This window comes from Chelon labrosus, assembly GCF_963514085.1.
Source record: "Chelon labrosus genome assembly, chromosome: 20".
Classification (NCBI taxonomy): Eukaryota; Metazoa; Chordata; class Actinopteri; order Mugiliformes; family Mugilidae; genus Chelon; species Chelon labrosus.
The window spans coordinates 17,961-33,209 of NC_140353.1; the positions used below are offsets into that span (position 1 = coordinate 17,961).

Consider the following 15,249-nt stretch of genomic DNA (forward strand, 5'->3'; position numbering starts at 1 on the left):
TGAAGGACCTGTGTTCCTTCTTGCAGCATGGATGCAGCAGTCTGCTGCTGAAGGAGCTGCTTAGGCCAGCCGGGTACAGACAGAAGAAAGAGAGAAGAGAACAGCAAGATGACAAACTGATGATGTTACATGACAGTTTGAAAATGTAAGAGGAATCATAGGCAGGTTGGAGAATTGTTCATTCAGGTAGGAGTGGATAACTGCAGGATTCCATGAAGACTGGGCAGGCTGATGAGACCACGACAACAGATGTAGTATAGAGCTCCACAGGAAACGCACAACTCCAGGCCAGAGATACTCACAAGAAGAGGGGGGAGGAGGGGAGGGGAGGGGAGGGGGGGGAGGGACACACAGCTGTAAACATTCTATACAGTAATAGCACAGAATTGCATGACTAGTAGTAGATTGGAAATTAGAGGACAAGAGCTCTGTGCCAGAGAAAAGAAAGTGGAGGTTCCTATGAAGAACTCCTCTTTAAAGAATCTGGGAGCAGACAGAACATCTATGGAGTTTAGAGAGTTTTTGGTGTGAGACAGTCCTAGAGAAGTCAACTCTGCGTCCTGGTCTGAACTCTGGGTTGCCATGGTTACGGGGGGTTAATAAAATCAGTCATATTCCTAGAGATGAGAGCAGCACCCACTAAAGTGGGGAGGAATACCTCTAGGTTCATCTAAAGAGAGGAAGTGCCATATATGGAGTTGTTTTTCACTAGAGATGTTACCAGGTGTTAATCATGTCCTCTTATCTTCTCTGTCCTGACAGTTATGGCACGGGCTTGGAAGCCATCACACCTTCTCTGTATGTTCCCACACAGCTACACTCATCTCAAAGAGAATACAAAGGATATGTGAGATTATATATGTTATTAGTAAATTGCCATTACAGTAGTGGATAGACTTCCCATGATGCTATGGGTCTAGGATGACAGGAGACTTCCCATGAAGGATTTCAGTCTCTGAGTTCTGTAAAGTGTCTTGATGCTTATATTGTCTGTGAAGAAGTCTTTGGTTCTGTTGTATTTTTATAAAATATGTCTGAGGCTAAAATAATCTGACGAGTCACAGTAAGAGCCATAAAACACAAGCAGACAGTCACACATTGATTACATGTTTTAATTTTTACTTTGTTCAGAACATCTCTGCTTTCATTTCTGCAACAAGTATTAATGTTTCTATTGAATGAATGACGCTGTAAAGAAGTTATAACACGAAAAGATAAATAATGATCAAATGAAATGAAAATAAAAGAGTGTTAGGAAAGTTGTTCTGGAGTCTCTCTGTTGTAAACTGATTCTGCTTCAGATGGACCAATCAGATCATGATGGACAGAAGAGTCATACACGTCACCTGATCATGGTGGAGTTGCTTCATATTCTTATCTACCTACCTTATCTCTATGAGGCTAAATGTTTTACATTAGCTTGTTTGGGGTAATTAAATGTTTAACATTAGTTTGTTTCAGCTGATTAAGCGTTTAATGTTACTTTGGTTTGGCTAACTAAATGGTTAATGTTATTTCATTAAGGTTAATTCATTGATGAATCAAAACACAATCACTGGCATTTGCTTGTTCTTTAATTAGTGATAATAAAAGAACTAATTAAAGAATTGAAGTTTTTTTTTTTTTTAACTACGCTAATAACCATTTTCATCTTCTCCTATTGTTGTCATTTATATTTCTCAGGACACCGAGGAGTTCCTGATACTCCGGGGTTGTTCTGGAGTAGAGCATCCCGTTGTTCAGCCACTCTTTAACACCTTCATACTCCTTCGGTCTCAGGATGCCCATCTCGTAGTAACGGTCCGTCATCAGTTTGTCTCCAACGTTGTGGTACCACCTGGTTCCTCTTTCGGACAAAATATCACGTCTTGTCCTCCGTTGTGGTAGTCCTGGAGAACCCACAGGTAAAGAACAGAGTTTTACTGGAGAAAGTCTGCTCATGTTGTTATCGAACTATCTGGAAATGTTGTGAGGAGAGCAACCAATAGCAGAAAAAACAAACTCTCCATCTTCTTCAATGAAAGCCATGTGATGTTCAGTTTAAAGGCTGGACACCGTCTCAGTAGACGACTATAAATGAAAGGCTTCTGTTCTGAGTTTCAATCATGTCTATACACTGCACTGTACTAAGAAATGTTATGTCCTTCAGAAAAATTACTTAAAATATCAAACAAGTCCTAAAGTAGGCAAAGACATCTCCAGCAAACACGTGAACAATATTATACATGTGTGTTTGTTTATTTACTAAAGTGAGCCAATATTACATATCATGTCCTCCTTGTGTCCAGTATCTGCTGTGACCTCCTGGTAACTAAATGTTTCTGGTAACTGCTGATCAGTGGTCTACAGCAGCTTGGAGGAATTTTAGCCCATTCCTCAGAACAGAACCACTTCAGTTCTGAGATGTTGGTGGGTTTCCTCACATCAACTGCTTGCTTCAGGTCCTTCCACAACATTTCTATTGGATTAAAGTCAGGACTTTGACTTGGCTGTTCCTAAACATTCGTCTTGTTCTTCCATTCTTTTAGATTTGTGGGTTCCAAACTCTTTAGAGATGGTTCTGGAAACTTTTCCAGCCTGATGAGCAACAACAACTCTTTCTCTGAGCTCCTCAGAAAGCTCCTTTGTCCACAAACATGTGTTGTGAAGATCAGACTGAGACAAATCCCTGATTTATTGAAACTAAACCAGGAACTGAACCACACCTGAGTCTCATTACATTGATGGAAACACTTCTGAACAGGACGTGAATATCTGCTAAAGTTTTGAGTCATCTTTATGCATAGATAGATAGATAGATAGATAGATAGATAGATAGATAGATAGATAGATAGATAGATAGATGATGGATGGATGGATGGATGGATTGACCTTACATAAGTTTTCTGTAGATCATTAATATGATTAGTTTGTAATGTACCTGCATCCTTCCTAAGAGTCTCTGACATCTCTGGATTGGCCACGATCAGCGACATCTTCATCAGTTTATCAGCATTTGCACTGATAGCAGTCTGAGCCAGCTTTTCACTGTAAGCAGGAAGGAGGGGAGTTTAACATCTGTCTCCAGCTCAGTTCAGACATAAAAGATTCATCCTCACCTGATTCTATCACCCTCTTTAGTGTGACCGGTGGTCAGAGCCAGTTTGTGGTGTTCTGTCATGACCTCTCTGGTGAGCCCTCGGTTCCCTCTTTCACTCATCAGAGTCAGAAGTTGTGGACGCTCTGTGAACAGATTCTGTTTCAGGTGTCTGTTCTCGTCTTTCTGCAGCATCTCGTGAGCCTTCCTGAAGGTGTTTATGGGCGGGATGTGGTCGGCGTTCACAGGGGAGTTGTTGTTCTTCTTCTCGTTGTTGTTGTTGTCGGGCTTATTCTTTTTCCGGACTCCTTTGACACTTTTGGGAAGAAACACGTCTCATTCAAACTAGAATGTGAAGGAAGTCATGTCATTCAACAGCTGCATGATTACTTACTCGGGCATCTTTCCAACCATACCAAGCTTATAGGTTTTGATGACCTTGATGTCGTCTTCAGGTAAACCATCTGTGCTCATCTTGTTCACGTAGTCCTTATACATTTCTTTGGTCTCATTTTGTGTCTTCCTGCTTCCTCCAAGCAACTTGTATTTTCCAGGGGTTTTGTAAGTGTCGTCATATCCTTTCTGCAACTTCAGAACGGGGGCGTACATGTGGAGGTTTTGTTGAAGCTTAGTAGAGATAATAAATGATCAGTTAACCATAGAGAAGAATGAATTTGACGTTTGGGCTTTGAACAGAAGAAATTATGATGATATAAGATGTGAAAAATATCAAATAAAACATTCTAATAATATATGTGAAAACTAATATTTTCACATGTTTTGAAATATTCTCATAATTTTCAATTCAATGAAAAGCAGGGAACACGAAAAATATGGTCCACGACTCTCCAGACACGTTCTCTTAGATGTGATTTATATATATATTTACTTATTTAGTACACCAGAGCACCAAACCTTTATCCTAACTGTCAAAACAAAACCAAACTCTGTTCACATACAGGTGATATGTTTTGCCTCAAGGAACTGGGGTCAGTCCAGCCTGGCCACAAAAGATCCCCAAATATAGAAGTGGATGCCTTGAAGTACAGAAGATCTTTCTTGAGATTCTATGGAGGTATCACATCCACGAAGTGAAAGAACACTCTGATGTACCACAAGTTTTTGCATGTGTGGGGATACACTACGACACAAACAAATGAAAGCTACTCTTTCCATGTGCTGATTGAACAGCTTCACAGAAAATGGCTTTAGGATGTTGAGCATCGTTTCCCTTGCTTGCTCCATCTCTGGGCCGACTACTTACAGTGTCTGGCCAGTGTGTGTCAATGCAATAGATGGTGCACAAATGTCCAAGTGTGCTGGCTGATGTGCAACTGTTACAACAACAACTCCCGTGCATAATAAATTAAATGCCTTTTCCATTAATGAAGCAAGTGTCTCATAAGCTGCTTATAAGTAACCACCAGCTGTTATCTCATATCTTTTATCGTTTATTGCCTTGTACATGGTTTAATTTCACATTAACGCTTTTATCTGTCTTGTAAAGGTCATTAACAAACCTCATTCTAAACCTGACATCACAAGAAAACTTGAACCATGTTTAGTTTGTATATAAAAAAAAAAATAAAACCTTACTGTGTTTTTGACTTCATTGCGAAGTCTGAACGCCTCACCCCTCACATCGTCTTGGTTTCCGTTTGTTGCCTGGGCAACAGCGTGATAAAGGCAGTTTTGCCTGTCTGAATTTATGGGGATAATGGTGCCATCTGGTGTCTGGATTTCAAAATGTCCGGTGTATGGATCCGTTTCACCACGGAGCCGTTTGGAGATCTTGGAGAAAAACCCTGTTCTGTAGAAGAAGAAACATTTCAATGTAAAAGAGGAATAAGGTGTAAAGACATGACCTGTCCATGAGCATCAGCATAAAAACACAACTACACATCTGCTCTGAATAACGAGCAGAATTTCATAGGAACTTTGATGTTGATCTCAACTTCGGTAGCATTTCTATGCTGTCCTGATGTCCTCTGATGGCAAACAACAATAACACAATATAAACATTACGTCCTTGTTTAAAAAGTATTTGATGCCACTCACTCTTGAGGGTTTTCGGGCTCCTTTGTCAGTTGCAGTATGATGTCTCCGGCTGAGGCATCCTTTCCTTGATAATATTCTTCTGTCAGCCTCTTCCCATGTTTGTCCACCACAACCAGTTTGATGCCTTTTCCTTGGAGAGAGTCACCCTGGGTGAGGACGAGGATGTCCAAAGCTGTCGCTGGGTGGTCAGGGTCACAGATTTCTTCAACGTAACATCCGAGGGCCTCACTCTCAGCCTCTGACACAGCCTCACATGGACGTTGGATGGCCTTCTTCATGTGGTGGTTATACAGCTGGTTGTCAAAAAAACTCTGACTGTCGGCCCGGCCCAGTAAATTACTGACGGCACTGCCAGCAATGTGGTTAATTTTATTCATGCACACTTTGTTCACGAAGGAGGTCATGTGCCTGGAACAAGCCTCAAGCAATGCGTTTGAAACGCTTTGTGCAATGATGTTGAGGAATTCCTGTTTAAGTCGTTTCACATCGGACAAATTGTGTCTTTCATTCAGGTCGTCCGTTCCTTTTGTTAGTTTATTGATGGTTTTCAGGAACTGAGGTACAAACGTTTTATTGATGAGTTTCTCTGTAGGAAATGATGTCAGTATTTGTGTACATAGTGTGATGTATTTAGCTGATTCGACACACAGCATCATGTTCTGCATTCGACCCAAGCCTTTCTGACTCTCCATGTGTTGCATTACAACTCCACAGACCTGAGACAAGGTGTCCAGGACTTTAGTGACCATGGTGCATTCCATCATAAGGTCAGGAATCACTTGTGTCGTCATCATATCCACTGACTGACGCATCTGTTGCTCACATGCACGGCTTATTTTGAAGTCGTCTTCCACGGTGGTGTCTGGTACTCCTGAGCAGACGTAATCTGTGAGGGCCCGATCCAGCTCATTGTTGACTTTGATCAATGAAGACACTTTTTTTTCAAAGGCGTCCTTCAAAATGCTCTGAAAAAGAGCCTTGAGTCCCTTGTCGGCAGCGTAACCCACAGCTACGACACATCCTTGTTTCCCCAGTTCCTGAACAGCATACTTAGTTGCATGTTTAAAACACTGCTTCACTGTGAAGGCCGAGGTACATTTAGCGCCTGTGACCAGACCTTTCGCACCACTACGTACTGCACTAGCGGCTCGCTTCAATTTGGCAAATCCTCCAAAGACCAGAGACACCCCAATGCTGATGGCTTTGGCGATTGCCCACTCAGCCCAGTCGAAGCCGCCTTGAATCATGCCTCTAAGCCCATGAATCATGTCGGACACCCCCTCACTGATCAGTCCCAGTCCGAACTGACTGGCTGCACCACATGACAGAGCACAGACCAGAACACCCGCTGCTACCTGAATGACGCCAAGACAAAAACAAGCCAGGGCATCGTAACAAAACTCGGGTTTCTTTTTAATCTCAAACACAATGCCAAGTCCAAACTCATAGAGTATCTTCAACTCATTGGTCGTTATCGGGTCTTTATCTATGGAGAGATCGTAGACGCTGGAATCCTCGACTATGGCATCGCTTTTGCTGCTTTCAAGCTGTTTAAGAGTTTTCAGTGCACTTTCAATGTACCCTTTCCAGGACTTGAAGATGTTCATCCTGGCTTGCATTTGATACTGGAGGTTGCTGTTTTTGTTGTGTGGAGGAAAGTCACTAGTGACCGATAAATTACAAAACATCATTGTGTTTGTTGATTCTGCCAGGTACGTGTCCACTGAGATGTTGGCTTTTTCCAGGAATGCCTTTGCCTCTGACATGTAGTCTTTCTTTCTCAGGTTGATGGTGAAGTATGCTTGATTATAGAGTGCTACAGCACAGTAGAAACGGTCACACTTTGCAGCACTCTGCCAATAAGATACTGCTCCATAGTCACATTTCTTTTTGTCAATGCAGTACAAGTCAGTTCTGCTTTTTGCCTGTTTGATATAATCATAAAAATTAGTGCTTTTCCCCTGTAGGAGACAGTCACCAGTGTTCTTTAAGTGCTTGCTCAGGTCTTCTTTCAGCATTTTGATTTCATCGTGCCTGCTGATATGTTCTTCATGGAGGATGAGCCACAGAGCCCATGACTCTTTGAGAGAATTGAGTGCAGTCTGATAATCAAACTTTAAACGATGGATCCTAAAACACTCAGGAACATTCCTCAGCTTCATTTGTGTGATGTCACTTTTTTCTTCCTCTGTGAAATTCTTGTCAAAGTCACACAGAAATTTACAAAATTTGGAGAAAAGATCTTCCTTCATTTCTACTTCAAGCAGCTCCTGTTTCTCCATGCTCTCTAAACGGCTGACCTCGTACTCCTCTCTAAGTCGTCTCATAGTTTCCACTGATTGGGCTTGATAAGCTGGAGCTAGATGGTCCCTGTTGAGTATCATCTGCACCATCCCTGGGTTTCCTTTACGGGCAGTGCGTCCAAAGACCTGTCTCTCCACGCGGTGACTTCCAGGGAAGTACGTGAGAAGCACAAAGAGACCGCCACACTCGTTCACTTCCTGATGAACATGAATGTCAGTCCCACGGCCACCGAGGTTTGTGGCGATGATGACGTGTCCTTTGCTGAAGTTCTGTTTCTCAATGTTGTGCTTTGCACTGATTGTGTACATGGTGATCTGTGTCTGTCTTTGCTGGCTGTTCATCTTAGTCTTCAACTCATCTGCAGTCTTGACATCCTCACAGATTATCAAGACAACTTGTCCCCGATCCGCAGCTTTCCATGCAGTCTCACAGATCGCCTCGATCCACTCAGGGTTGCCACCACTCACCTGAACCGCCGGCAGCTCAACCACTTTTTTATGGCGGTGACAAGGAATGACATAGCTTTCTGTTTTGTAATGCCGTTTTAGAAATGTCTTCTCAGCTGCGCCACCTAATGTCCCAGAGACTCCAAAAATGCCTTTTCCATGGAGGTATTTTTTAAAGAAGTAGACGTTTGACATGTAGTTCGTTACAATAGATAATTGTGAAATTGCCAGCTGGTGCTTCATCTCCAGAAACTGTTGCAGTCCATCACCCCATCGCTTGTTTTTTTCCAACACTCCACTGGCCTGAAAGTCCACGGGAATAATGGCATCGTACTGATGACTTTCGGCGTCACTGAAACCTCCTCTGTCGGCTTCAGGTGCTTTGTCGATCATGTACTCTCGTCCTTGTGTCATTCGGATGGCTCTTAAAGCGTTCTCAGCAAACACTGGCAACTGATTTTCAACATATGTTTTCAAGAACGATGGAACCACAATAAATCCTTTAGATTCCTCCAGAGAATCCAGGGAACATTCGGCAGAATATTTAATTTTAGTCTTTAATTTGTCAACAGTTTCTTCAATGAGTGATTTCTCAGGCAGTAGTTGACAGGATCGACCGTTCTCTAGTAGAAGCATGCTGACATCCGGTTCTCCATCAGAGCTTTCTTTCCTATACAGTTTGGCTTTGTTGTCCACCACTGAGTAGCAGTCTACAGCCACACTATAACCCGTCACCCTCTCCAGACTATTCAGTATCGCATACTGTACCTCAGGTCCAGTTTTGGCCATGATTTTCTCTGTGGCTTTCCACTTTCCATCCTCAAGGCTGTCATCGTTTGTTTGTGCCTGACGCTCGGCTTCCTTTACTTCATCCATGTCCTGCTGTGAGTACAACCCCATCTCAACACCAAGCAGCAGTACGTTGTTTGCTGAGAAGTCTTTTGATTCAGAGCCCATCACAGCCTGGACTGTAGCCATGTGAAACTGCTGGATCCTGGTTCCCCACTGGATCTCCCCCGTCTCAAACACCTCTATGGGCCGACAGGCAGACATCATGGCCCAGGTGGCAGCCAAGACTTGCTCCATGTGCCTCAGGCCACTGGCTTGATGTGATAGAAAAGTCACCTGAACTCCACTGTCCAGCGTCATGTAGTCCACTTCATCCACGACTACACACTCAAACGCCCTCGGCCCTCTAGTGGTCTTCCTCTCAAACTGCTCCAGCAGTGAGTCTGCTGCGAAGGTACCGACTGTACCGTAAACGATCTGCTTGCTGTATGCTTCCTGGATCAGTTTGTCGTGAGTGTCAGGACCACAGGTATTTATGTTTGGTGGGGGCACAATGGATGATGTCACACTAAACATGGAGTATAATTGTTTCCACGCCTCTTGGTCGCGGATTGCTAGTAAAGGAGAGCTGGTGACGATGTCCACCTTTGTCCCTCTGATGGCCTGAATCGTAGAAAACATGGCTAAAATACAAGTCTTGCCTTCTCCAGTGCTGATTTCCAAGAGACAACCTTTTTGGTCCTTGGACTGTGCCAGCAGCAGTAGAAGTAAAGAAGCAAGCTGAGTGATTCTTGGGAAGTATCCTTGGACTTCTTCACCGCGCTGAGAGGTGAATGTGGTGCATGTCTTCACAGCTATAGACAGCCCAACCAGGACTTCCTTGAGATCATCAGAGTTAGGCCTGGAAAAATCAAACGAAGCTATAAGATATTTCACTTGTCTGATCATTGATCTATTCAAGACCACATGTTTCTTTCTGGGCAGCTCTGCCTCCATGTGTCTCAGTATGTCTTCGAGCAGCAACAGGACATGTCCAGGACAGTCTGTGTCCTGCATCTCACTCAGAATAGTGTCTACATCTTTGTCTTGCTCATATGAAGCACAGTCCTGTATGAACTGGACAGGATGTTTTTCCTTCAGCGCAGACAGAGCATCGATGCAGCTCAGCCTGTAGGTGTACACCTTGTGGAGGATCTCTGAAGTCACTCTCTGGTCCATGCTTAAGGCCTGTCCAATGAAAAGTTTGATTTCCTTTGGGGTCCAGATGTTGTTGAACAGTATTTGACTGAGGATCTCTTTGCTTGCTGGGGACAGCTGTGATGTCATTTTCAGAACATTTACTAGAACCTGTCTGGCCAACGTTGGGTTGGAGACATGCAGCTGTTCTTGTAAACTGAGGATGAATTCAACCTTCTTGTCTTGTCCAGTTGTGAGGACCTGGTCAAACTCAGGGTCAGCCTCCAAAGTGACCTTCACCACTGCCTCCAGGACGTGGAGCTTCTCCGTCAGAGACAGGTCCACGTATCCAGTGGCCTGGTCCAAAGCAAACTGGGACCAGAGTGGGATGTTGTTTGCTTCTAAATGTTTTAAGGTCAACTCGTTTTGGAGAGTCTTCATCCTGTCCTCCAGGCTGTCCTCCACACATTCACTCATAATTTGGTACTTGGTCAAAAGTTTTTCAAACTCCTCATTAACATCAGCAAGCTGTGGAAATGAACAAAGAGCACAGCGTTAGTCTTTTGGTAGCGTTAAAAACATTTTCCTTCCTTCCTTCTATCCTTCCTCTGCTGTCCCTTAGAGACAGCAACTGGTACAATACACTCCTGACCACATGATGGCGCTGCTTATTCAGACAGTTTCAATAATCAGGTGTGACCTCAGGTACCTGAAGGTCTGATCACTATGAATGTTGACACCAGGTCTGAACCTTGATGCTTCATGTTTCAGATCAAAGATGAATGAAGAACATGTTGCTACAGAGAGACACGACTTCACACTCACACACTAATGCCAGCACAGGAAGTAACTGGGGCTTCAGTGAACAGAACTGCTAACCCTCCAGTTTGTGAACAACCCGCTCTAACTGGATGAATGGGGGACACAGAGGACATGTTTACCTCGTCTCTCTCTATCTCAACTGATGGATCTTCCAGGACCTGGTGGAGAACCTGAGATCTCTGCTGGTTGACGTCTCTTCGTCGGAGGTTCAGATCTTCTTCAAACCTGCTCTGAGCTTTTTGGAGTTTCCTCCTCGACGCTTCATTCCTCTCGATCTGCTCCTGGATCCTCCTCTCTCTCTCCAGCTCAGCGAGACGCCTCCTCTCCTCTTCTGCTCGTCTCTCCATTTCTTGTCTTATTCTCTCTTGTCTCTCTCTTTCTCGTCTCTCCATTTCTCGTCTTTCTCTCTCTTGTCTTTCTCTCTGTCTCTCCATTTCTTGTCTTATTCTCTCTTGTCTCTCTCTTTCTCGTCTCTCCATTTCTTGTCTTTCTCGTCTCTCCATTTCTTGTCTTTCCCTCTCCCGTCTCTCTCTCTCTTGTCTTTCTCTCTCTCGTCTCTCTCTCTCTTGTCTTTCTCTCTCTCGTCTCTCTCTCTCTTGTCTTTCTCTCTCTCGTCTCTCTTCTTCTTCGAGTTTCCCTGTTAAAAATAAATAAGTTAAGTTTTTTTCCTACTTCAGTCACATGACAATCATCCATTAGTGTAGCCTCCCAGGCCACTTCATTAGGTACACCAGTGTAATGGATTCTGATTTAAATAATGTTCAGAAAGGTGGTGATTCACCTGGATGATCATTGTGGAGGATGGAGTTAATCTGGATTGATTTGAGAAAATGACCCATATTTTAGAACCAACTACAGTACAATAGATCTACACAATGAAAACACAGTAGAATCAGCATCTCTCTCAGTTAGTAGAAACTAAAGCTGAACCAGGACCTTCATGGAGACTAGATTCACTAGTGTACCTAATGAAGTGGCCTGGGAGTGTATAAACATATGGACATAAATGAAACTCAAGTTTTTAAATTAAAAAATTCAAAAACGACAATTTTACAGGATTCTCTTATTTTTGTTTGTTTTTTGGTTTTTTTTGCATCATTTGCATTAAAATAGCATCGGCCTTAGCATTACATTAGCATTGGCAGTTGCTTTGGCTGTGGTGAAGGTGGAAGGTTAGGGTAGAGTCTGCCACTAAGGAACACTGACTCTCTAGCTACTCACCAAAGTTGGGACAGCGATCGACTACAATGTCAGAAATGTTGTTGATCAGTTCAAACTGTTGGCGGTTGGCGCTCTCTTTTAAGGTGTATGAAGCTCCGCCACCAGAACATTTGAGGTCCCACTCCCTGTGGTTTCCATAGCGGAGGGAGACCTCGCCGATGGGAGGCAGAGCGTACAGATACTCTGCTGAGCTGTTGCCACGCAGAGTCCGAACATCCTGACCACAACAGAACGGGAATCAACCAATGATCACATAAAAACCAGAAAGAATCTAGAAAAATATATATGACTTAAAAAGATCTGAGAACAGGAACATTTCACCAAATGTATCTAGCCTCAAAGAACCCACATATATCTCACACATTGTGTCTTTAGACTAACAACAAGTGGATTTGGACCCTATCCAGTCGATTGGGTTCTAACCTAGAACCTTCTGCTGAGAAGCATCAGTATTAGCTGAGTACCCACTCACTGAATATACAACGAAGTCCTAGAAAAACTATTCAGTCACTTATTCAAGCATTGATCATAAGGCTCACATCACAACATTTCAGTAACAGTAGTCGCTGCACTAAACACACTGAGGTTTTTGTCCTCCTGTGTCCTTAATATAAGAAAATCCTTATCTCATATAATCAGGTACGACACAGGTACGATTTAAAAAAACTTTGTGGATTTTCTTCTATGGTGTGAAATGGTGGGTGTCACCTGCCGCATACTGTTGTGTGCATCAGTGACACTGTTGATTATTTTTGTGGTAAAGGCCTGCGACCCACTTTTGGGTCGCGATCCACCAGTTGAGGATCACTGTTTTAAACAGTGGACAGTAGAGTGGATAATGGATTAGCACTTAGCATTTAGCTAAAACAGTCCGTAGATGTAGCTCCTGGAATGAATCCTTCCTCTTTTCTCTGTAATGTCTGATCCACACACACTAACACATGTTAACACATGCTAACACACACCAACACAAGCTAACACACACCAATACACACAAACACACGCTAACACACACCAATACACACAAACACACAACAACCTTATAACTGATCAAGGACAGAACAGCAGCTGAGATCTGTAGAACTGAACATGTTTTAATTTATCCGTTACAGTACAACGTCACCTTGAGAAAACAACATTTAATAACTAAATATATTCAAAAATAATGAATGTTTTTTTTTACTGTTACAGTGTCCAAGGAAAAATTATTTTAGTGATATTATTATAAAAAGAAGACAATGCCTGAATAGAGAAGTTCTGACTTTGTAAAGTAGTTTGTTCACTCGTCTGTGTTCATCTAAAACCTTTAGAAGTGTGATAGTTCTCATCTCAAATATTAACTCAATATCAAGCTGTAATATTAGAGGTTGCCTTGATTGAAGATGTTTAGATCTCAAGTTTTTTGCAGTTTGTTGCACCTGAATATATTTAATATTTGTTCTATTCTTACTCTGTGTCTAAATGAGATTGTGAGTGTTATGTATGTTTGTATTTTATTCTTCTGTGGTGGTCATTTAGTTGCATCATGCACACAGAGACAGTAAAGGCTTTTCTATTTATTTCTATCTATTTCTTTTAGATTAGTAAACTCACGTCCTCTCTCCATCCGGTGCGGTAGTACCAGGTGTAGGGCGTCTCGTTGAACAGGGTGTTGGCGTTTCCCATGGTTCAGTCTGTTTCAGATCAAATAGACGTCAGACATAAATCTCCACCTGCAGCTACAAAATCAGTCACTTGCTTCATGTATGATGAGCTCTGGATACAGGTGAGAGGAGCATTCATTAACAGATCACCTGTCTCTGAAGAGCTGAACGTTTGTTTTAATGTCAGCTGGGATTTATCTCTAGCACGACTGTTTCCACACATCTGTGGGATCAATGTTTGAAATCTTCAAACCTAACAAGAAGAAAGATTTTCAAGACTCACAATAAGTGTTTTCTAAGTCTGTCAAAAGTTTAATGCTGTCTGCAAAATAATAATCAATTCTAGAAGTTTTAGTTTCTGTTTCTTTTTCCTTCTTTTGACAGAATTCCTCCAGCACGTTTTTATTGTTTCACATCTGTCAAATGTGAGGAAAGACGTCTTATCTCAGTGATATCAGGCAAGGCTGCCTGATATCACCAGGCAACACCCCCCTCCCCCCATGGGCCCCTCCCAACACAGCTACAGCTGAACCCGGTAACCCTGTGCTCAGACGTAGCTCTCTTTATTTCCCCCGTCATGGGTTTCCTCTTGTTTTCAGTTTCTTTTTGAGTCAATCACTGCTCATGCTCATTCACAAAGTAATATTTACACAAATCAGATTTTTTAAAACATTATTTCTAAACTTATTTACAGACTTGCTTAGCTTTTCTTTATCAGACTGAAACCTTTCAAACCTCACCCCAATGAACCAGCCGTGCTCCAACACCACCTCCTTCCTCTGGGACAGCAACAGATGATTATTGATGACGTGCTGTCAGGAAACAGGACACTGTTCTTAATTTCACTTTCAGCAGAGTTGTGTCAACATGCATCGCTCAGCCCTTCAGCCTCATGGTCATAGCCTGAGGTAAAAAACACAACAGTTTAAAACAACACATTTCCATTGTAGCCTCCTTTATCTGATTCCCACTAGTGTGGTCTCTGTGTCTGTCAGTTTTCCATTTTAAATCAAAGAGAAGTAAAAATTGGTTTTAAACCGAGAGACGCTTCATTCATTCACCCTGACTCTGCAGAGGAAACATTAAAAGGCACCTACTGTACGAAGCCCAGTCCTGCAGCTCTGTCTCTGTCTCCTCCTCTGTGAGCGCCAGATGACTTCCTTATAAAGACCCTGCAGCCGACCAATCAGAGGAAGGCTCAGTTCAGACTGAGTTCAGACTGAGTTCAGACTCTCTCTCTGCTGTTCTGCTTTACAGCAGCTGGTACAGACTCCATAGTCCACATATTTATGATAAACCATGTGACTTCCAGGAACCAGAGAGGGTCTTTCTTGTAAACGTCTCTGTTAGTGGAAGCAGAGAGTTCACGTTTATCATGTTAGCATCATTATTACCTATTATTACATATTATTACCTGATTATTACCTGATTATTACCCATTATTACATATTATTACCTGATTAATGCCTATTATTACATGGTCATTTTATTTTATTTTATTTTATTTCAGTGGCAGCACTAAAGTGAATTAAAGTCAGAGTTGATCAGGACCATGAACCTCTGCAGGAAATAAAAGAAAATAAATACTTCGTGTATAAATGTGTTTGCTGATCACTGGACAGATGAAGGGGTTAGTTTAAAGTTTCTGTTGAATCATGAAGTCCCCTCCTGCCTTCAAGTGTTTATCAGGAAGGAAGTTCTCCCCCCTCGGTTC

General features: G+C 42.5%; 1 protein-coding gene across 2 annotated transcripts; it reads right to left on the bottom strand.

Annotated features, from left to right (window-relative positions):
* Nucleotides 1-368: 368 nt before the first annotated feature.
* On the bottom strand, nt 369-14,719 carry LOC311505564 (uncharacterized protein). Of its 2 annotated transcripts, XM_084569199.1 has the most exons (11): nt 14,633-14,659; nt 14,276-14,347; nt 13,486-13,565; nt 11,893-12,109; nt 10,791-11,308; nt 5,135-10,377; nt 4,673-4,886; nt 3,471-3,703; nt 3,099-3,392; nt 2,921-3,027; nt 369-1,889 (listed from the first exon to the last, which is right to left on the bottom strand). In XM_084569199.1, the coding sequence occupies exons 3-11, from the start codon at nt 13,555-13,557 to the stop codon at nt 1,648-1,650; spliced, it is 7,140 nt and encodes a 2,379-aa protein (XP_084425325.1). In that variant the 5' UTR covers nt 13,558-13,565; nt 14,276-14,347; nt 14,633-14,659; the 3' UTR covers nt 369-1,647. The 2 variants fall into 2 exon arrangements, with proteins under 2 accessions (XP_084425325.1, XP_084425324.1); XM_084569198.1 differs by having other exon boundaries at nt 14,276-14,719.
* Nucleotides 14,720-15,249: the final 530 nt, after the last annotated feature.